Source organism: Pecten maximus, chromosome 18, assembly GCF_902652985.1.
Source record: "Pecten maximus chromosome 18, xPecMax1.1, whole genome shotgun sequence".
NCBI classification, from domain to species: domain Eukaryota; kingdom Metazoa; phylum Mollusca; class Bivalvia; order Pectinida; family Pectinidae; genus Pecten; species Pecten maximus.
Window position 1 is genome coordinate 11,539,816 of NC_047032.1, and position 24,269 is coordinate 11,564,084.

Here is a 24,269-nt window from a genome sequence, read left to right on the forward strand (position 1 = left end):
GTCTGTACGGTGTAAGTCTGTACGGTGTAAGTCTGTTGTGTAAGTCTGTACGGTGTAAGTCTGTACGGTGTAAGTCTGTACGGTGTTAGTCTGTACGGTGTAAGTCTGTACGGTGTTAGTCTGTACGGTGTAAGTCTGTACGGTGTTAGTCTGTACGGTGTAAGTCTGTACAGTGTAAGTCTGTGCGGTGTAAGTCTGTGCGGTGTAAGTCTGTACAGTGTAAGTCTGTGGTAGTCTGTGGTGTAAGTCTGTACGGTGTAAGTCTGTACGGTGTAAGTCTGTACGGTGTAAGTCTGTACGGTGTAAGTCTGTACGGTGTAAGTCTGTACAGTGTAAGTCTGTACGGTGTAAGTCTGTACGGTGTAAGTCTGTACGGTGTAAGTCTGTACGGTGTAAGTCTGTACAGTGTAAGTCTGTACGGTGTAAGTCTGTACGGTGTAAGTCTGTACGGTGTTAGTCTGTACGGTGTAAGTCTGTACGGTGTAAGTCTGTACGGTGTAAGTCTGTACGGTGTAAGTCTGTACGGTGTAAGTCTGTACGGTGTAAGTCTGTACGGTGTAAGTCTGTACGGTGTAAGTCTGTACGGTGTAAGTCTGTACGGTGTAAGTCTGTACAGTGTAAGTCTGTACGGTGTAAGTCTGTACGGTGTAAGTCTGTACGGTGTAAGTCTGTACGGTGTAAGTCTGTACGGTGTTAGTCTGTACGGTGTAAGTCTGTACGGTGTAAGTCTGTACCGTGTAAGTCTGTACGGTGTAAGTCTGTACGGTAAGTCTGTACGGTGTAAGTCTGTACGGTGTAAGTCTGTACGGTGTAAGTCTGTGTGGTGTAAGTCTGTGTGGTGTAAGTCTGTACGGTGTAAGTCTGTACGGTGTAAGTCTGTACGGTGTAAGTCTGTGCGGTGTAAGTCTGTACGGTGTAAGTCTGTACGGTGTTAGTCTGTACGGTGTTAGTCTGTACGGTGTAAGTCTGTACGGTGTAAGTCTGTACGGTGTAAGTCTGTACGGTGTAAGTCTGTACGGTGTAAGTCTGTGGTGTAAGTCTGTACGGTGTTAGTCTGTACGGTGTAAGTCTGTACAGTGTAAGTCTGTACGGTGTTAGTCTGTACGGTGTAAGTCTGTACGGTGTAAGTCTGTGGTGTAAGTCTGTACAGTGTAAGTCTGTACGGTGTAAGTCTGTTGTGTAAGTCTGTACGGTGTAAGTCTGTACGGTGTAAGTCTGTACGGTGTAAGTCTGTACGGTGTAAGTCTGTACGGTGTAAGTCTGTACGGTGTAAGTCTGTACGGTGTAAGTCTGTATGGTGTAAGTCTGTACGGTGTAAGTCTGTACAGTGTAAGTCTGTACGGTGTAAGTCTGTACAGTGTAAGTCTGTACGGTGTAAGTCTGTGGTGTAAGTCTGTACGGTGTAAGTCTGTACGGTGTAAGTCTGTACGGTGTAAGTCTGTACGGTGTAAGTCTGTACGGTGTAAGTCTGTACGGTGTAAGTCTGTACGGTGTAAGTCTGTACGGTGTTAGTCTGTACGGTGTAAGTCTGTACGTGTAAGTCTGTACGGTGTAAGTCTGTACGGTGTAAGTCTGTACGGTGTAAGTCTGTACGGTGTAAGTCTGTACGGTGTAAGTCTGTACGGTGTAAGTCTGTACGGTGTAAGTCTGTACGGTGTAAGTCTGTACGGTGTAAGTCTGTAGGTGTAAGTCTGTACGGTGTAAGTCTGTACGGTGTAAGTCTGTACGGTGTAAGTCTGTACGGTGTAAGTCTGTACGGTGTAAGTCTGTACGGTGTAAGTCTGTACGGTGTTAGTCTGTACGGTGTAAGTCTGTACGGTGTAAGTCTGTACGGTGTAAGTCTGTACGGTGTAGTCTGTACGGTGTAGTCTGTACGGTGTAAGTCTGTACGGTGGTAAGTCTGTACGGTGTAAGTCTGTACGGTGTAAGTCTGTACGGTGTAAGTCTGTACGGTGTAAGTCTGTACAGTGTTAGTCTGTACGGTGTTAGTCTGTACGGTGTAAGTCTGTACGTGTAAGTCTGTACGGTGTAAGTCTGTACGGTGTAAGTCTGTACGGTGTAAGTCTGTACGGTGTAAGTCTGTACAGTGTAAGTCTGTGCGGTGTAAGTCTGTACGGTGTAAGTCTGTGGGTTGTAAGTCTGTACGGTGTAAGTCTGTACGGTGTAAGTCTGTACCGTGTAAGTCTGTACGGTGTAAGTCTGTACGGTGTAAGTCTGTACGGTGTAAGTCTGTACGGTGTAAGTCTGTACGGTGTAAGTCTGTACGGTGTAAGTCTGTACGGTGTAAGTCTGTACGGTGTAAGTCTGTACGGTGTAAGTCTGTACGGTGTTAGTCTGTATGGTGTAAGTCTGTACAGTGTTAGTCTGTATGGTGTAAGTCTACAGTGTGAGTCTGTACGGTGTAAGTCTGTGGTGTAAGTCTGTACGGTGTAAGTCTGTACAGTGTAAGTCTGTATGGTGTAAGTCTGTACGGTGTAAGTCCGTGCGTTGTATGTCTGTGCGGTGTAAGTCTGTACGGTGTAAGTCTGTACGGTGTAAGTCTGTACGGTGTAAGTCTGTACGGTGTAAGTCTGTACAGTGTAAGTCTGTACGGTGTGAGTCTGTACGGTGTGAGTCTGTACGGTGTGAGTCTGTACGGTGTAAGTCTGTACGGTGTAAGTCTGTACGGTGTGAGTCTGTACGGTGTAAGTCTGTACAGTGTAAGTCTGTACGGTGTGAGTCTCTGCGGTGTAAGACTGTATGGTGTAAGTCTGTACGGCGTAGGTCTGTGCGGTGTAAGTCTGTACGGTGTAAGTCTGTATGGCGTAGGTCTGTGCGGTGTAAGTCTGTGCGGTGTAAGTCTGTACAGTGTAAGTCTGTACAGTGTAAGTCTGTACAGTGTAAGTCTGTACGGTGTTAGTCTCTGCGGTGTAAGACTGTATGGTGTAAGTCTGTACGGTGTAAGTCTGTACGGTGTAAGTCTGTTGTGTAAGTCTGTACGGTGTAAGTCTGTATAGTGTAAGTCTGTACGATGTAAGTCTGTACGGTGTAAGTCTGTACGGTGTAAGTCTGTACGGTGTTAGTCTGTACGGTGTAAGTCTGTACGGTGTTAGTCTGTACGGTGTAAGTCTGTACGGTGTAAGTCTGTTGTGTAAGTCTGTACGGTGTAAGTCTGTACGGTGTAAGTCTGTACGGTGTTAGTCTGTACGGTGTAAGTCTGTACGGTGTTAGTCTGTACGGTGTAAGTCTGTGCGGTGTAAGTCTGTGTGGTGTAAGTCTGTGCGGTGTAAGTCTGTGCGGTGTAAGTCTGTGTGGTGTAAGTCTGTACGGTGTAAGTCTGTACGGTGTAAGTCTGTGGTGTAAGTCTGTACGGTGTAAGTCTGTGGTGTAAGTCTGTACGGTGTTAGTCTGTACGGTGTAAGTCCGTACGGTGTAAGTCCGTACGGTGTAAGTCCGTGCGGTGTAAGTCCGTGCGGTGTAAGTCCGTGCGGACTTACCGTGCGGTGTAAGTCCGTACGGTGTAAGTCTGCAGTGCAAGTCAAAATTTTTCAGGAACCATTTGATGTAGAGTCATGAAAGTTGCTAATAGGTATAGGAATAAAGTGATTTGTCAGACAAAGTTTGCGAAAAAAGAAATGACCTTATCCATATTCAAGGTCACAGAAGTCAAATATGATAAAACGCTCAAATATTTTTTCTGATTAATTGAAATATGTAGAATCATGATAATTTTCAGGTAGTTTTCCTGGAATAAAAGCCAGACTACATTTTTTAGAAAAATTACTTTGACCCATACTAATATATATGTATATATGTTAAAACATTCATAAGACTCAAAAATTGAAAGGCTTATATTATTGTGACATTTACCTAGAGCTTGCTGGCATCATGTTCAGCAAAGTCCATGATAAGAAATAACCTTGACATGTGTTCAAGGTCACAGGTTTCAGTTTTGTTAAGTCGATTAAAAGACATCTGATGAACCAAATGGATTGATGATATCAACATATGTAATACCACCTTCATTTGAGACATACAGAAATATGCTTTGTGAAATGACCTTGATATTTGTTTAAGGTCACAGCATTTAATATTGTTGCTTAGAGCTTTTCCCGACAAGGAATATCTGTTTGTTCATACAGACATACACTGAAAGTCCCTCAGCAAACCATATTCATTTTTATGACAGATTTTGATTAAACTGCAAATATCAGCATGATTGGTCAATGGTCATTTTTAGCTCACCTGGACCGAAGGTCCGGTGAGCTTATGCCATGGTGCGGCGTCCGTCGTCTGTCGTCCGTCGTCCGTCGTCCGTCGTCCGTCGTCTGTCGTCCGTCGTCCGTCGTCCGTCAACATTTGCTTCAAATCGCTACTAGTCAAAAAGTTCTTATTGGATTTTGACCAAATTTGGTCAGAATCATCCTTGGCAGAAGGGGATCAGATTTTGCATAAATGGTGACTCTGACCCCCAAGGGGCCTGAGGGGCGGGGCCCAATAGGGGAAATTTAGGCAATTCCTTTAAATCACTACTAGTCATAAAATTATGAATGGATTTGAACCCAATTTGGTCAAAAACATTCTTGGGGGAAGGGGAACGGATTTTGCATAAATGGTGACTCTGACCCCCAAGGGGCCTGAGGGGCGGGGCCTAATGGGGAAATAGAGGTAATTCCTTCAAATCGCTACTAGTCATAAAGTTATTAATGGATTTGAACCCAATTTGGTCAGAAACATTCTTGGGGGAAGGGGAACAGATTTTGCATAAATTGTGACTCTGACCCCCAAGGGGCCTGAGGGGCGGGGCCGAATAGGGGAAATTGAGGCAATTCCTTTAAATCGCTACTTGTCATAAAGTTATGAATGGATTTAAACCCAATTTAGTCAGAAGCATTCTTGGGGGAAGGGGAACAGATTTTGCTTAAATGGTGACTTTGACCCCCAAGGGGCCAAAGGGGCGGAGCCTAATGGGGAAATAAGAGGTAATTCCTTCAAATCGCTACTAGTCATAAAGTTTTGAATGGATTTAAACCCAAATTGGTCAGAAACATTCTTATGTGAAGGGGAACAGATTTTGCATAAATTGTGACTCTGACCCCCGAGGGGCCAAAGAGGCGGGGCCCCATATGTGAAATAGAGGTAATTCCTTTAAATCTCTACTTGTCATAAAGTTATGAATGGATTTGAACCCAATTTGATAAGAAACATCCTTTGGGGAAGGGGAACAGATTTGCATAAATGGTGACTCTGACCCCCGAGGGGCCAAAGGGGTGGGGCCCCACATGGAAAATAGAGGTAATTCCTTTAAATCGCTACTAGTCATAAAGTTATGAATGGATTTGAACCAAATTTATTAAGAATCATCCTTTGGGGAAGGGGAATAGATTTTGCATAAATGGTGACTCTGACCCCCAAGGGGCCAAAGGGGCGGGGCCCCATATGGGAAATAGAGGTAATTCCTTTAAATCGCTACTAGTCATAAATTTATGAATGGATTTGAACCCAATTTAGTAAGAAACATTCTTTGGGGAAGGGGAACAGATTTTGCATAAATGGTGACTCTGCCCCCCGAGGGGCAAAAGGGGTGGGGCCCCATATGGGAAATAGAGGTAATTCCTTTAAATCACTACTAGTCATAAAGTTATAAATGCATGTTGTAAACTCAGAGAGTCTGGACTTCATTATTTCTTTAAAGCAGTTGGGATCCCCACGCTATAACCATATATAGCATTGTTTGAGGTTAACAAACAAAAGGAATTGAACAGGAACATTATTTTGACATTTGGTCAAATCCAACCAGGTGAGCGATACAGGCCCCATGGGCCTCTTGTTTTGTCATCTGTATGATGATGATAAAATGCTACCACAATACTACAGCAGGGCTTTCATCCCTTTTTTGGGATAGGGTTTTTACCTCATTTTCAGAAAAAAATGATGAATTTGTAAGGAAATATTAGGAGTGAAATGCAGATATATGAAATCAGCTTTAACTTGCAATTGAAATAATTTCAGAAGGGATAGAGACAGTTATCGACACAAAAACATTGTAGAGCAATGGTAAAATGTCTTGCTATAATACAATGATATGGCAATAGTTAAATATCTTAATACAATACTACAGCAATGGCGAAATGTCTTACTACAACACTACAGCAATGGTGAAATGTCTTACTACAACACTACAGCAATGGTAAAATGTCTTACAACACTACAGCAATGGTAAAATGTCTTACTATAATACTACACCAATGGTATAATGTCTTACTACAACACTACACCAATGGTATAATGTCTTACTACAACAGTACAGCAATGGTAAAATGTCTTACTACAATACTACAGCAATGGTGAAATGTCTTACTACAACACTACAGCAATGGTAAAATGTCTTACAACACTACAGCAATGGTAAAATGTCTTACTATAATACTACACCAATGGTATAATGTCTTACTACAACAGTACAGCAATGGTAAAATGTCTTACTACAATACTACAGCAATGGTGAAATGTCTTACTACAACACTACAGCAATGATGAAATGTCTTAGTATAATACTACAGCAATGGTAAAATGTCTTACTACACCACTACAGCAATGGTATAATGTCTTACTACAATACTACAGCAATGGTATAATCTCTTACTACAACACTACATCAATGGTGAAATGTCTTACTACAACACTACAGCAATGGTACAATGTCTTAATACAATACTACAGCAATGGTGAAATGTCTTACTACAACACTACAGCAATGGTGAAATGTCTTACTACAATGCTACAACAATGGTGAAATGTCTTACTACAACACTACACCAATGGTAAAATGTCTTACTACAACACTACAGCAATGGTGAAATGTCTTACTACAACACTACAGCAATGGTGAAATGTTTTACTACAACACTACAGCAATGGTAAAATGTCTTACTACAACACTACAGCAATGGTGAAATGTCTTACTACAACACTACAGCAATGATGAAATGTCTTAGTATAATACTACAGCAATGGTAAAATGTCTTACTACACCACTACAGCAATGGTATAATGTCTTACTACAATACTACAGCAATGGTATAATCTCTTACTACAACACTACATCAATGGTGAAATGTCTTACTACAACACTACAGCAATGGTACAATGTCTTAATACAATACTACAGCAATGGTGAAATGTCTTACTACAACACTACAGCAATGGTGAAATGTCTTACTACAATGCTACAACAATGGTGAAATGTCTTACTACAACACTACACCAATGGTAAAATGTCTTACTACAACACTACAGCAATGGTGAAATGTCTTACTACAACACTACAGCAATGGTGAAATGTTTTACTACAACACTACAGCAATGGTAAAATGTCTTACTACAACACTACAGCAATGGTATAATGTCTTACTACAACACTACAACAATGGTAAAATGTCTTACTACAACACTACAGCAATGGTAAAATGTCTTACTACAATGCTACAACAATGGTGAAATGTCTTACTACAACACTACAGCAATGGTAAAATGTCTTACAACACTACAGCAATGGTACAATGTCTTACTACAATGCTACACCAATGATGAAATGTCTTACTACAACACTACAGCAATGATGAAATGTCTTACTATAATACTACAGTAATGGTACAATGTCTTACTACAATGCTACAACAATGGTGAAATGTCTTACTACAACACTACAGCAATGGTAAAATGTCTTACAACACTACAGCAATGGTACAATGTCTTACTACAATGCTACACCAATGATGAAATGTCTTACTACAACACTACAGCAATGATGAAATGTCTTACTATAATACTACAGTAATGGTACAATGTCTTACTACAATGCTACAACAATGGTGAAATGTCTTACTACAACACTACAGCAATGATGAAATGTCTTACTACAACACTACATTAATGGTACAATGTCTTACTACAATGTTACAACAATGGTGAAATGTCTTACTACAACACTACAGCAATGGTATAATGTCTTACTAGAACACTACAGCAATGATGAAATGTCTTACTACAACACTACAGTAATGGTGAAATGTCTTACTACAACACTACAGCAATGGTGAAATATCTTACTACAACACTACAGCAATGGTAAAATGTCTTACTATAATACTACAGTAATGGTGAAATGTCTTACTACAACACTACACCAATGGTAAAATGTCTTACTACAACACTACAGCAATGGTAAAATGTCTTACTATAATACTACAGTAATGGTCAAATGTCTTACTACAATACTACAGCAATGTTTAAATGTCTTACTATAATACTACAGTAATGGTGAAATGTCTTACTACAACACTACAACAATGGTAAAATGTCTTACTACAACACTACAGCAATAGTAAAATGTCTTACTACAACACTACAGTAATAGTAATGTCTTACTACAACACTACAGCAATGGTGAAATGTCTTACTACAACACTACAGCAATGGTATAATGTCTTACAACACTACAGCAATGGTAAAATGTCTTACTATAATACTACAGAAATGGTAAAATGTCTTACTACAATGCTACACCAATGTTGAAATGTCTTACTACAACACTACACCCAACACCAATGTTGAAATGTCTTACTACAACACTACACCAATGTTGAAATGTCTTACTACAATACTACACCAATGGTAATGTGTATAGAACTTTAGGTGGCGGTAGATTCGGGTGGTGATAGGTCAAGGGATAGACTGTAGGGCAGGTAGCACTATTGTGATAATAAATATATGATTTACCTCTGATTTGTCGGATTTTCTGTTGTAGGTTGGAATCCTAACTGGAAACCAGCTTCCTCCACTAGTGGTGACCGGGTGTGGAAACATGATTTATATGATGACAAAGAGAAGGAGGAAAGTGACACAAAAGACAAATCCGAAAAGACCACTCACGATGATAACAGAGAGGATAACAAGCCATCCAGTACAACATGAAAAGGGAGATAACTTGTGTAATATACATCCAGGTTGGGGCTATGGAAACACAGGAGACGAGACGTGAGAACAGCAGGTTAAAAAATATGACCTTACAAAGGGTGAAGAAATTATACAGAATACAATATTGTGGACAACTCTTACGGAGGTTGAGGAACACTCCATGCAGTACGAGATGAAAGGGGAGTTAACTCTGTCACAAACATACAGAAACAGCTGCACAACCCAAATCAGCATGGAAAAACAGGTCTACCATGAGTAGCTAAAGTTGCTGATTATTCTTGGAAGTACATTGACAATAAATGATATACATGAGCTTTGCAATTATGGAAGTAGGATTCCCCCGCGGTCTTCTTGTTCCATCATTACCTGTGGCTTTGATGGGGTCTTTGCTGCATATAGTTGTGATTGAGATTGAAATTCCTTGATAATGTTTAAAGGTTGAAAGAGGAATAAAACAAAATCTTAAGATTTAAACAACTGGTTTTTAGGCAATTTGTAAATTATGTTATTGTACTTTAAATTTGTACTTAACTGGCATGATTTTAAACATTAAAATAAGTGTTTTAATATGAAATGGATAAATGTTATGTTGTTTTCATATTGAATGCTGGACAATGATTACCAATGTAAGGCTGTTTTACAGAACATACTGTCCCCTGGCTGAGACATTCCAGGGTCTGTAAAATCTGCAGTTGCTGCTCCTGCTTAACACTCAGCATTTTGGGATTGGGATGAATGGTTTTCCCATTTTCAATATTAAGTTACCGGGTGAGGTGTCCTGCTGGGTGTTTTAGAAGTATAGTTCAGTGAGGTAGCACTATAAAGTCAGCTTCAGTTCAGCACTACCACAAGGAGACAACATGAATATGCCTCAGCCCCAAAAGCACACACTCACCACAAATATGCATCTCGCACACACGGGAGACCGGCCTCAAAAGACCATAGCTGTTGATAGGACGTTAAACCATACAAAACCAATATTGTAAATTAAAAGTAAATGCCAACCTTTGTCTTAACTATAATCAGGGGAGGTGGCTCTTCAGCAGTGGTAGACAAAATCTACCAAGTAACAGTTGCTTTTTTTTGGTGAGATGTATATTTTTGTATTAATGGATGTGAAATGGTCACCTATTCAACCTTTTTTTTATGTGAACTCATATTCATACTTATGTAAGTAAAGAATTGAAACCTGTCATTTATTTTACAAGATTAAAATTTCTAGATGTACCATTTGATGTCTTGTGTCCACTATCCGACACTCATTTATGCTCAAAGTACACTTAATTGGATAATTAGGAATAGATAGAAAATATGTTTTTTACTTGGGCAAACAATTGTCCTATATTTTGCAGGAGGGAATGGTACTTTACTGGTTAAGGGACATTAAGATTTGTATGTTTAGAATATTTGTTCTGCAGTAATGGTGGTCTTCATGTTTTTATAGGTAACTGTTCTACAATATAACAACTTGAGGCCAACATGACTGAAACATTTTGCTAGTTTATACAAAAGTGTCCGGTTTATAGATTGAGGAATTTGAAACTTTTGTAGAAATATCCTTCCGGTTTAAGTTTGAATTAACTGGGAATATGTCAGCATTTTCAAAAATCTTGTAAAATATGTTCAAGGAATGTATTAATGTACATTCTTTCTGACATGGTGGATTATCCTCAAACAAACATTTTGAGTAAACTATCAAAATAAACCTTTCAGCTTGAATTTTCCCAAATGATTTATATATTTCAGATTGTTTCTTTACCAAAATATACACATATACTATGATAGGAATGCAACACAGATATTTTAGAATAGACAGGGTCCGGATATGACAGTTTTAACTATTTTGATTTAGGATGAAATATTGTCAAGATCCCAATACCCATGGTGGTATCTACAGGGATCTTGATTAGACCAGGGCTGGTGTATACAAGGATTTTGATAAGACAGGGGCTGGTGTATATAGGGATCTTGATTAGACAGGGGCTGGTGTATACAGGGATCTGGATTGGACAGGGGCTGGTGTATACAGGGATCTTGATTAGATGGGCTGGTGTATAAAGGGATCTTGATTAGACGGGGGCTGGTGTATACAGGGATCTTGATTAGACAGGGGCTGGTGTATACAGGGATCTTGATTAGACAGGGGTTGGTGTATACAGGGATCTGGATTAGACGGGTTGGTGTATACAGGGATCTGGATTAGACAGGGGCTGGTGTATACAGGGATCTTGATTAGACAGGGGCTGGTGTATACAGGGATCTGGATTAGACCAGGGTTGGTGTATACAGGGATCTGGATTAGACAGGGACTGGTGTATACAGGGATCTTGATTAGACAGGTGCTTGTATATACAATGATCTTGATTAGACAGGGGCTGGTGTATACAGGGATCTTGATTAGATAAGGGCTGGTGTATACAGGGATCTGGATTAGACAGGGGTTGGTGTATACAGGGATCTTGATTAGACAGGGGCTGGTGTATTATGATATCTTGATTAGACAGGGGCTGGTGTATACAGGGGTCTGGATTAGACAGCGACTGGTGTATACAGTGATCTGGATTAGACAGGGGCTGGTGTATACAGGTATCTATATTAGGCAGGGTTTGGTGTATACAAGGAGGGGCTGGTGTATACAGGTATCTATATTAGGCAGGGTTTGGTGTATACAAGGAGGGGCTAGTGTATACAGGTATCTATATTAGACAGGGTTTGGTGTATACAGGTATCTATATTAGGCAGGGTTTGGTGTATACAGGTATCTATATTAGGCAGGGTTTGGTGTATACAGGTATCTATATTAGGCAGGGTTTGATGTATACAGGTATCTATATTAGGCAGGGTTTGGTGTATACAGGTATCTATATTAGGCAGGGTATGGTGTATATGACAAGGAGGGGCTGGTGCAGTCAAGTTATACTGTACAATTATTGTAAATATAAACCTGACTTATGTTCAATTGTTGATACAACAAACAATAAATTGTTCCTCTATTTCTTTTATTTCAATTATTTCCTAATCCTGTTTTCTCATCTCTCTCTACAATTAGGTTTAATGGTGGTTACAAGTCTAACTTCCACTTCAGGGCTTATGGTAATTGCTTGCTCGGTTATTGTAACTTTTTAGTCGAGGTGGAATGTTATATCAAGTGGAAACCTTGATAATTATTTAATATTGGTATATTGCTTGTACTGTTAAGTTATATATGCAGCTTGTTACTGCACTTATGCCCTGCCCCAAGGCTTCAACAGTATGACTTATCAAAATTATCTACCGTAAATTCAGTATAAAACAATATACAACTTTAAAGATATGTCCAAATTTTGGAGAGAAAAAAGTTTGCTTCCACTCTCTTACGACCACATTTCTCCCAAATTTGCCCTCATAATCCCTGCCTTTACGACCTTGTTTGTCTCAAACATCCTGATACCTAGATAATTTGAAAACTTAACCTTTATTCCATAGTGTTTTCTTACAGAAAATGTTCAGTTAAGGAATATTAGTGGTCCATCTAGTAATCCTAGGAATTTTACTAGAACCAGTCAGTAGAGAAAATTTATATCTCATAGGTACCGAAATAGACCTGATAAAATCACTGTTCTCTTATAAAAGAAAGGTACACTACATTCATTCTCGGGGTTAAAAAAAAAATGAAATATTCTTCAATATCAGTGTAATGTTTTGTTGTGTTTGGTAAAAGACTTAAAAACATTTTTAGCAGATTCAGTCAATCGAATTGAGATATAGATGCTCATTCTCACTATGTTACATGATCACCTTATGACATCGCATAAGAGGTCATGTCAGGATGACCTTTTGGATTAACCAATCAAATTACTACTTACAGAATCTTGGATGTGCGAAATAGCATGACTAGAGTGCATGGTATACATTCTGTACCAAAATGGTTAGCTTCAGATGCATGATTTGACAAATTAGTGAGATCGATGACATCGAAATACATGTATTGACAATTCACCCAGAAAGTGAAATATTGAGATAGCAAAGGTCACCAGAACTTGACCCCTTATGCGACGTCATTAGATGGTCATGTTACATAGTGATAATGACTGTCTAGATTTTAATTACATTGCAAATTCAGTATGAGAAATCAACATGTTTGTCTATTTTAATTAAATACACCCATCATTCCCCTGAAGAAAAGTCGGGTCGTTTTATTGTGGTATATGTCCTTATAAGGTCAGATATGGTAGATTGCGTTGCCTGTGAGAAGAATGTTAAGCAGGCCTTACCTTGGCCAATTCTGCTGCTGTAGCAGTAGGAAATGGTAGAGTCTAGTGCTTAAATGTACTTGTCCCTGAAAAGGATGTTTTAAACTCGATGTAAAAATTGTTTTATTTGAAACATTGTACATAATGTTTGTTTTTTTTAAATTCCGTGAATATTTGAATATAAAATCAAATATAAAATAAAACTTCTTTTTTCTTTTTTTTGTGTCTTCACCATTGTGGTCGGAGGCTTATAACTTGTAACGTTGCCATTCATCAGTTCGTCTGACATCAATTTTGTTTGAAGGTTTACAGAGTTTGTTGTGTACTCATTAAAAGTGATAGCATGGTGCTGATATTTTGGATGGAAGTTCTTTCTGGGTCAAAGGATTGTATAAAAGACTCAAGATAATAGCACTTTTGAATATTGACTGAGAGTAATATACAGTAGAGCCAAGGATGTATTAAACTGCTAACATCACACAGCTGTTTTGATGACGTGATGCCAAAGGTCTAATGTGTTAATACATTGGAAGCAGCCATCAATGCCGAGCAGTTAAATCAGGAAATTGAATTAAATACTTTTAAAATTTGATAAATGGTTTGGCTTTGGCTAATTTTGCAATTAACTCGCTGTAAAACATGAAATTTCTTGCGTACATTCTTTCATGGTTTGGAGCTTGTAAATATTTTTAGATGTACAAATTTTTGTGGTTAGCCCTAGCAACCATAATATGACAACAATACAAACAACAATTTCCATTGTATTTATATTCATTGTTCAAAAGCAACTTAAGTCAATACACATTGAAAGCTTATACACAATGATCATTTCATGTTATAAAGTTATAAATGAGATTTGACAAACATTGCAGATTTGACACAGACAATGGATATTTGACAAAGACAATGAAGATTTGACACAGACAATGGAGATTTGTCAAACATTGCAGATTTTACAAACAATAGAGATTTGACAAACAATAGAGATTTGACAAACAATAGAGATTCAACAAATACAATTGAGATTTAACCCAGAAAAATGAGATTTGACAAACATTGCAGATTTGACAAAGACAATGGAGATTTGACAAAGACAATGGAGATTTGACAAAGACAATGAAGATTTGACAAAGACAATGAAGATTTGACAAAGACAATGGAGATTTGACACAGACAATGGAGATTTGACAAACAATGGAGAATTCACTTGGACTTTCATCTGCAACATCTGAAGGCCTGCAAAGACACCATGCATGTCTGCAATGTCAACATTAAAACAATTAACAATAGGTTTGTCCACATAAGCAAAAAGTGACCAAACAAAAAGTTTGTTTTCGTTTTTTTTTTTAAATCTGTCCACCTTATTTTTATTTTGACAGCACTGAATTAATTTGGAAACTGCAAACTAAATGTTTCGTATTTTTGGTTCTAAATTATAAATTGAATTTCCTCTTTTTTCCCTAAATCTTCAATAATGTCTTTCAAAATCTCAACCTGTTAATTACAGTAAATACAACATAGCAAATATTTGCTTCAGGAATCCAGATTCACACCATTGTGGCTTTGTTGAAAGTTAAAGCTATTGTCTCTTTGAGCTGTGAGATTCCATGCTACTGAGTTTAGGTTTGATATTTCAGTATGATGACACTATAAAAGAACTCTTCCAGTGATCCAATTATCCACAGACACCTCTTCAATCTTATGATATGAAATCACACAACAGCGTCCTGCTTATTGTCAAGCGGTTGAAAGTTATCAATTTTATACATTTTACATCTCTTGCAAAACATTACATGTTATATTAACTTACATTAATCAATCATGATCGAGATGGAAGCATGCGCGGTTTCTTAGTGTGTGTTGTCAAAAACATGTGAACCCAAAGAAAACCCGTATGGTCAAACAGGTGACCCTCAAACTTTTTTTATGTCCGATCAGGGAATCAAACCCCGGTCACCTAGGTGAAAAGCATTTTAAAAACAAACTTGGTAGCTTTCTACTTCCTGTATCAGAAGATATAATTTTAACGGATGGTCATAAAATTTTTTCAGGATATTCATTTGGACAAACTCTGTTCCTTCATCCCAGTATGCTGTTAGCCGTCATGGCCACAGACACCCTGGTTGTTTTGACAAACTTGCATGTACATGTATTTGACCTATGTGACATTGAAAGTAGGTCAATGTCGTTCATTTAACAAATATGGTACAGTCATATTCATCCCAGAATACTGCTGGTTTAATATCATTACCCTTAGCAAATTCATAATAGCGAGAATAAGTTGTTTGAACATTTTGACCTTGGAAGCATGTCAAGGTCGTCAATCTTGAAATACTGCTGGCACAATATCATGAGCTTATCTGGGCCCCTTAATAATTTAGAAGTTCATAAGCTCATTTGCCCTTCATATATTGGTGAGCTTAAAGGAGCCATTTTGGACTTCAAGTATATCTTTGATAAGACACACTGTATTTAAAGGTCTGCAACATATCTTGCAGAATAATAAGACATGCAAATACCGGGTAGACTCGACATAAGCTTACGTAATCCACAAAACCCTAATACAAACTAACAAGGATCTTAATCCAGAAATGTTTCTAATCGGTATTGGTAAGTGTGTACAGGTAAGTGCATTCCTATCCTGTATGAGTGATATCATAACGCATATCCTAACGGGGATATCATCAACGTAATTGATAAAGTTTCTACATTCTTTATTCTACCACTGCTGTAATGTAAAATCCGTCTGTCTATGATTTGTTTCATTACCGGGTTTATCCAACAGCCAGTGTCATTTTGAGGAGGGCGTTTGTAGTAGCTGGTGACTACCTCGCTGAACAACATACCAGAAGCCGTCGCATGCTATCCATAGCATTTGAAGGCAATAGTCCGATACTTTGCCGACTTCCCCCACACAAACTATATCCACCACCTCTCGTTTCAGTAAGTCTATCTATGAAATATCATGGTACAACGTGTTGCCAACTGGTAGTGGAATATCTTTATTACAATATTATAACTATTTTAAGTTAAACTTTTAAAATTATTTTTGTATCACGCTTGATATGCTTTCAAGTATTTTGATTTTGTGATTCTTGAATCGGTAAATTAAAACTAATGAAATAAAACTATATAATATCCTTGTGTCTTCCTCATTACAGTAGACATATACATGTTCATTTCCCGATTCCTTTTCCGGTTTGATTTTTAGCCAACTGAGAAAATCTGCAAGATAGATTGACCTGGCCCTTTTTGAATAGTTGCCAAAATACTGGTTCATGATTTATAGTAAGGAAAACGAAATTTGCAATTGGAAGATCACGAGAAGTAAATGTGTTTATAAAAATGACCTCTGTGTACGTAGCAGGTGGTACCGTGCCATCGTTGTTTTGCGGGAGACTCGTCCGCTGGTACTGACAAATACGAGGAGAGGAGTTCATCCATTGTTTTGATAAAAAAAAATCATTGTAATATATTTGTTTTATCATCATTATATTTGTGAATGCTCTTGGCTGTAGCACTCTTTCATAGTCCCAACATATTCCTTTTGTTTTTGTTTTATTTAAACATATTTTATTAATATCCATATATATAGGATTGGGCACATGTTTACAAGATTGTGTTCGTCCACTCTGTACCTTCAAGCATAGCCTATTATTTACACATTTTCCCATTTATATAGAATTTAATAATATGTGTCAAGTTTTCAAATAGTACGACTCTTAAGGCGAATAAATGAGTTTTAAAAAATACCTGAAATTGTTTTGTCTCATAATTGTCGTACCGATAATAATTGCAGGAGTACCTACCGATATGCAACAAACAAATATCGCATTTCACGCGTAATGGTCAAGGTTAGTGAAAGTTTCATGCGTGTTTTTATTACAAAATCATAGTTATTTTAATGAATGCAGGCGTTGTTTTTTTATGAAACATCGTGGTCCTAATGCGTGTAAGTGCATGAAGAAACGGAAGATACCTATCAAAATGAACAAGCAAACTGGAAGTGGTTTACGAAATGCTGATCTAAAAAGCATCCAGTTTCTTTCCTGTTTATAAGTGTGTTTATGAAGCTAAACATGAAGTATTCGACAGTGTACACATATTACACCAATACATTCTTGAATGTCAACAACTTTCATATTAACAAACACGACAAAGAAAACTTAAAACTTTTATATGACTTTCTGAACTTCGAAAATTTTAGGGATAACTTTTTGAATTGTACCAAATTGTACCATCGTGACATTTTTCAGAGTTTTATAGAGAAGCGAAAATTAATAAGGAAGCCGTTAATTTTGTATCTAAATTGGCTACTAATCTCTGATCTTGTTATCGTTGAATATCTTACTTTTTTTAAACCGCCATTTTCCTATTCAAGACTGTTGGGAGATGCCGGAAGAAGCACAACGGTGGATCTAGAATTTAAACCTTGGGTATAACCGATTTAAACCTAGATTATATAATAACCGATTTAAACCTTGGGTATAACCGATTTAAACCTAGGTTATAACCGGGATTACGGGTTGTAAACGGGAATATGTAATATATATTTTCAGACGAAGTCTCAAGTGACCTATTATAACCGCATTTTGTCCGTCGTCGTGCGTCGTCCGTCCGTATGCAATTTAGCTTCAATGACTGGTTTGATAATCTAGAACTTTCATTATGAAAAACTTTGTTTTACAACTTTACTATCCTAGGGGAGGTAACTCGAGACAGTTTCGCAAGTGAATATATACTAATTATGAGCAACAGTCAAAACTGCCTGTAAAACCCTAGGTCATCCGTACGAAAACCATGGGTACAACATACATGGTATAAAAATGTCTATAAACGAGAGAAAAATATTACATTTATAGAATGAGTAAGTATCGATATTTCACTGGTGGAAATGTAATAAATCACGTACAGACACGGAAAACAAATACAACTATTTGTCTATAAAAACCGGTTCTTAATGCATCAATATCTATCGTACCTTGATCAGTTTAGCATTGTAAAGACCACGTGTTTGTGAAGGCCACTTTTCTATGCTCCTTGATGGTCTTTGTAGACAGGTTTGACTGTGTAGCTCGTTGAGAAACACTACAGAAGTGTAAAATCGTGTCACAAATTTGACTAAGTTACTTCAAACATATCTATTACAAATAATTAAAGATATTGGATACATGTTTATGCATTATGATTTTTAAATATGGCGACACAACATCATTAACTTGGACACAAGTGATTACAACAGTCCTTTTAATTAGAATCAATATGGCGATAATCTAAATATACCTTTAGGTTTATTTCACATCTAAATCATAACTACTTAATTATAACTATTGTAAACATCAACGCCAGTTCGCTATCAAGTCTAGACAAAGACTATTAGGTATAAAGACACATGCATGCCTTAGAATATTTTTTTTTTTTAAATATCACCGTATTTTATTCAAATATATAATTACCATGTACATAACCATATGCCATAAATCAAGCGTGTCAAAATCGTTTAAAAAACTTCTTGCATAGAACTAACATGATAATTATTTTATTTAAACGGCGCTGAGTCAGAAACATATCCAGCGGAAAAAAATGCATTTTTTTTTTTTTTAATTCTGAACCGGACGCTTCAAATCAATTTGTTGTCGCAAATTCCCGCTGTTTAAAAAGTCGAAATGGCGCGAAAATAAGCATTTAATTAACCGGTAATTAGTTTTTTCCCCGACTTCATTTCTTAAATTATTTGTATTTACATTGTCATCATTATTATATATATATAAATATATGTTTTAGATTATTCTAAAAATATCCAAGCTAGAATTGAACAATTAGAACACTGGAATAATGGCAGAAACCATAATTTTTTTTTTTTTTTTTTTATATAAGACTATTGACATGCCCTTGAGCTTAGCTGAGCTTAGACCTATTCCATGAAATAGACAAGATCTATGGCAAACACACGATCTTTAGGGACAAAAATGGCACTTTTCACGAAAAATCATCTTTAGAATTTCTCATTCGGTAGTTGCTAGATCCATCTAAGACATCTTTGGGTTTTTAAGAGAATGAAAGAAAGCTAATAACATACCTTTTAAAGAGAAACATACATCAAATTAACTTCCTTACAAACGGGAATGTATCTATAAAGTTAGGGAAGTGTTAGTGCATGTATGCTGGCCATGGTAATATTTCCACAAATGTTAAAAAAACACGGTCTGTGTCGAATAGTGAAATATGTCATCGTTTAATTAATTTAGACCTACTCCATTGAAATCGTCCTTTAATCATTTCGAGTTTGAGAAGAAAGTAGATCTAGAATTCTAGTTGAATAAAAATATATTGGTTATATATATTTTAAATAGATTGTTATTTGATTTTTAGAAACACCTTGTATACAGTAGCTGTCTATGTGATAACAAAATAATAAATCGAGACTCGCCTGATTTCTAACTAAACCGGCGACTAGACTGCCGTTAACCTCCAAACCATGAATGGGATTTAGGGGCTAAGTAGGGAAACACTCATTTCCTCTTGTCGTGAGAAAGTTGCATCCGGCTTATAATATATATAGATACAGTGTGATGAATTGTATTACTGATACCATAGCAACACTCTTAATCGATACAAAGTGTGTATTGTACACATGTGTATGGAATTCCCCTAAATGTGCCTCGCTTTGACCTCGCACATGTGTACACTCTCCTGACATCCAAGATGGCGCTTTCTATGTGAACGGGTGGAGTGATAGGTGAATTTTTGTTTAGTTTGGGTAGTTCTGGGAACAGGATGGTTACAGAAAAATGACAGGCTAGTATTTATGACTTCAGATGTTCCATGCAGGCTGTTCAGCGATATTCTCTGCTACTCGCCATAGGAATTTTACTATTAATTCTCTATTATGGCTTGAATACAAATTTTAAAAATGGAGGAAAGGTTCGGTCGATGTTTACCCTTCGAAGGGAAAATCTTAGATCGTTTACTGATTCCGAAGACTTCAGTTTTGCTGAAGACCTGCACATGTCCCCAAAACATCGTCGTGAAAGGGCGTCAGAGTCGAAAAAGAGACAAAAATGTCGAATGGAATCGTGTTTCGATATGTCGCGGTGCCGGAAAAGTTTCAAAGTATTTCTTTATCCATTGGAGGAAAGAGTATCAGAGACTTATAGTAAATTGGTCACAGCTATCCAGGAATCGAGGTACTATACCACCGATCCATACGAGGCATGCGTTTTTGTGTTGTCCATAGATACAATAGATAGAGATGTACTTAGTCAAGATTATTCTAAAAATATCCAAGCTAGAATTGAACAATTAGAACACTGGAATAATGGCAGAAACCATATTTTATTCAATCTTTATTCAGGAACTTGGCCAGATTATACAGAAAATTTGGATTTCGATATCGGTGAGGCAATGCTGGCAAAAGCCAGTATGTCCGTGCATAAGTTTCGCCATGGTTTCGATATTTCTTTTCCTCTAATTGGCAAAGACCACCCACAAAAGGGAGGTGAAAGGGGCCATGTATATATTTCATCAAACAACATTCCTCCATTCCGTCACTACTTATTAGGATTTAAAGGAAAGCGTTATTTAACAGGAATAGGTTCAGAAACAAGAAATTCTTTGTATCATATTCATAATGGAGAGGATATAGTGTTATTGACAACGTGTCGACATGGAAAGAGTTGGCAGAAGAAAGCGATAGAATTGAACGACACCAGATGCGAAACGGATAACATCGAATATGACAGGTAAATTATTGATTCTGATTTTGTTTTCAGGTTTGAATGAAAGTGGTAACAAAAGTGTACTGTGTAATATGATATTACATAGTTTTATCAGTGACACACCCAGGTTCAAGTGTCCCCTGCCAAGTTTTACACAGCTTTGTATATGGTTCATAAAATACTGCTAAGGTCCGATTCAACACTGTTGATGAAAATGATAAGCATAGTAAGATGGTCATCGGTCATTGTAGAGATTCAAAACCGAAGCTTTCAACACTGACATTCTCCAATATTGACATTGAGCGACCAAATATACTTGTACCTGATCACCCATTGGACTTCATATGCATTGACCCAGATATCTTTGTAAACTTTCCCAATTCAGATGAGAAACTATTTCAGCTTCCTTAATTGCCCTATCTCCAAATCATATAAATTTCAGATGAAAACAAATTATAATTTAAAACTTATCATCCTAGCTTGATTCTTGGTGGATGATATATGTGGGTGGAATTTGAAACTAGATTACATGGAGGACAGGTATCCTGGTAGTCGGTACTAGTGTTGTCTTGTCAATAGCCACCTATATAGCTATGATAAAATTGAGGCTAGTTCCTTTGGGTTTTTAACCCATGTTTGGATAGGTGATGATGACCCAACTAAATTCCAAATCGGACCATGCATGATAACCACCCACCCACCTCATCATGTTGGTGCATGCACATTTATTCAAGTGTATTGATACTGATTATTTTTATTGCTTTATGGAAAAAGCTGAGATTAAATTAATTCTGCTTGAAATCATGTAGAAATTCAAGTGTTTTGTAGTCAAGTCTGGTTTAGGTTAAAATGTGGCCACTTTGGCATGCAGCTGACAATCAATGCTGGATATTCTAGAAATTGGTTTCGTCATTACAAGTTAAGTTCACATGCTATGTTAGCATTTTTTCATTTTAAAATTTTGAATGGCTCTGAAGTTTCAGATAATCACAGGTTATATTATGGCATCCAGTAGACCCTTGAGAGTATGTTTTTGACTCTCCAAAATCAGATTTGACTCTTAACTTTGAAGGAGCATGATTATTTGACATAATGTTTAAAATTTTGACCCTTCATATTTCTGAGAAAAGGTGATTTGACTTCTGAAATTGAATTCTCAAGGGTCAACTATATCAGGACATCCAGTAGACCCTTAAAAGTATGTTTTTGACTCTCCAAAATCAGATCTGACTCTTGAGTTTGAAGGAGCATGTCTATTTGAGATAATGTTTTGACCCTTCGTATTTCTGAGAAAAGATTATTTGACTTCTGAAATTGCTAAAAGTCAAGGGTCAACTGGAAGCCCTGTATATATAGCTAGCTATAATATATATGTTTATATAGATGCCCTGGCCTGTAATCAGTCTTAATTCTAATAAATATAATGTATATGCTGGTGCTGGCAATTGGTCAAATATGTATTAGTTAGATCAATAGTATCAAACTGCAGGTTAACAACAAATTCCATGAGACAGGAGAAAAGTATGTAGTTCTTTAAAGCTGAAAACTTGCTATAGAGAAGGTGGGCTGATTAAAGCTTGTTTGTCTAAGGATAGCTTTACGGTGATAATTCAGTCTTCCCAAAACCCTTTTTACAGGATTTTTAACCCCCCTGAACAGGTGCTTGTACGCTCAATTATCTACTCCCAAATCTGAAATCCAGCTTACCAGTTCATAATTATGTATTGTCCAATATCAGGTCACCAAGACCACTTTTGCCTTTTAATTCCTAAGAACTTAAAAAAATGAACTTTATACATACCTATGTGCTGTTTGATTTAGAGATTGATTTATATTATCCTGAAGTATTTAGTAATATAATTATGCCTTTAAATTCAGTTCTGACAGCAAATCTGTCCACCCTCTAGAGTCTTGTAAAATATTTATGTGTCTGATGTAAAAAATATATGTCTGCTCACTCTGGTGATACCTATTATTAGTATATACCTACTGAGGTTATGCTAACAATATACTCGTAAATGTCTAAATCTGGTGATACATACAATATACGTCTGATGATACATACAATATATGTCTGATGATACATACAATATACGTCTGATGATGTACATACAATATACGTCTGATGATACATACAATATATGTCTGATGATACATACAATATACGTCTGATGATGTACATACAATATACGTCTGATGATACATACAATATACGTCTGATGATACATACAATATACGTCTGATACATACAATATACGTCTGGTGATACATACAATATATGTCTGATGATACATACAATATACGTCTGATGATACATACAATATACGTCTGATGATACATACAATATACGTCTGATGATACATACAATATACATCTGATGATACATACAATATACGTCTGATGATACATACAATATACGTCTGATGATACATATATACGTCTGATGATACATACAATATACGTCTGATGATACATACAATATATGTCTGATGATACATACAATATACGTCTGATGATACATACAATATACGTCTGGTGATACATACAATATACATCTGATACATACAATATACGTCTGATGATACATACAATATATGTCTGATGATACATATATACGTCTGATGATACATACAATATACGTCTGGTGATACATACAATATATGTCTGGTGATACATACAATATACGTCTGATGATACATACAATATACGTCTGATACATACAATATACGTCTGATGATACATACAATATACGTCTGATGATACATACAATGTATGTCTGATGATACATACAATGTATGTCTGATGATACATACAATATATGTCTGATGATACATACAATATATGTCTGATAGATACAATATACATCTGATGATACATACAATATACGTCTGATGATATATATATATATATATAACTTAGCAACACAAATGACGAAGGAAGACAACTTTTTGACTCGTGACCTGACCGGGCCTCGAACTCACGATCTACGGCACCCAATCGCCTAGCCAGAAATACCCGCAGCTTATACTGCTGCGCCACATCAGCATTCTTAAAAAAAGAATGTTTCAATGGCACAGTGATGGTTGGCCTGATACCCTGACATGATCACTGTGGAAGTCGTCTATAAGATGATATGAATACCTGGATTGAATGTATTTACATACATGGATACGAATTGTACATATATTATATATATTTCTCTCGGTATAACTACAACAGGAAATTAAAATCTATATCTTCGGATCACCAACACATAGTGTATATGATACATTGTGCTAATAAATATAATAATAGATATATAACTTAGCAACACAAATGACGAAGGAAGACAACTTTTTGACTCGTGCCTGACCGGGCCTCG

At 37.0% G+C, this 24,269-nt stretch overlaps 2 protein-coding genes across 3 annotated transcripts in view; both read left to right on the top strand.

Annotated features, from left to right (window-relative positions):
* The window catches only part of LOC117316484 (E3 ubiquitin-protein ligase RBBP6-like), a 30,027-nt gene extending 16,529 nt beyond the window's left edge, over positions 1–13,498 (top strand). For both annotated transcript variants that reach the window (XM_033871092.1, XM_033871093.1), the window contains one exon: positions 8,789–13,498. In XM_033871092.1, coding sequence (XP_033726983.1) covers positions 8,789–8,955 — 167 coding nt within the window. In that variant the 3' untranslated portion in view covers positions 8,956–13,498. The remainder of the gene's footprint in view (positions 1–8,788) is intronic.
* Positions 13,499–19,889: 6,391 nt separating this feature from the next.
* LOC117317139 (exostosin-1a-like) overlaps positions 19,890–24,269 on the top strand; it is a 107,360-nt gene continuing 102,980 nt past the window's right edge. Inside the window, 1 exon segment of the mRNA XM_033871938.1 lies at positions 19,890–20,932. Within this exon segment, the coding sequence (XP_033727829.1) occupies positions 20,016–20,932 (917 nt within the window). The 5' untranslated portion in view covers positions 19,890–20,015.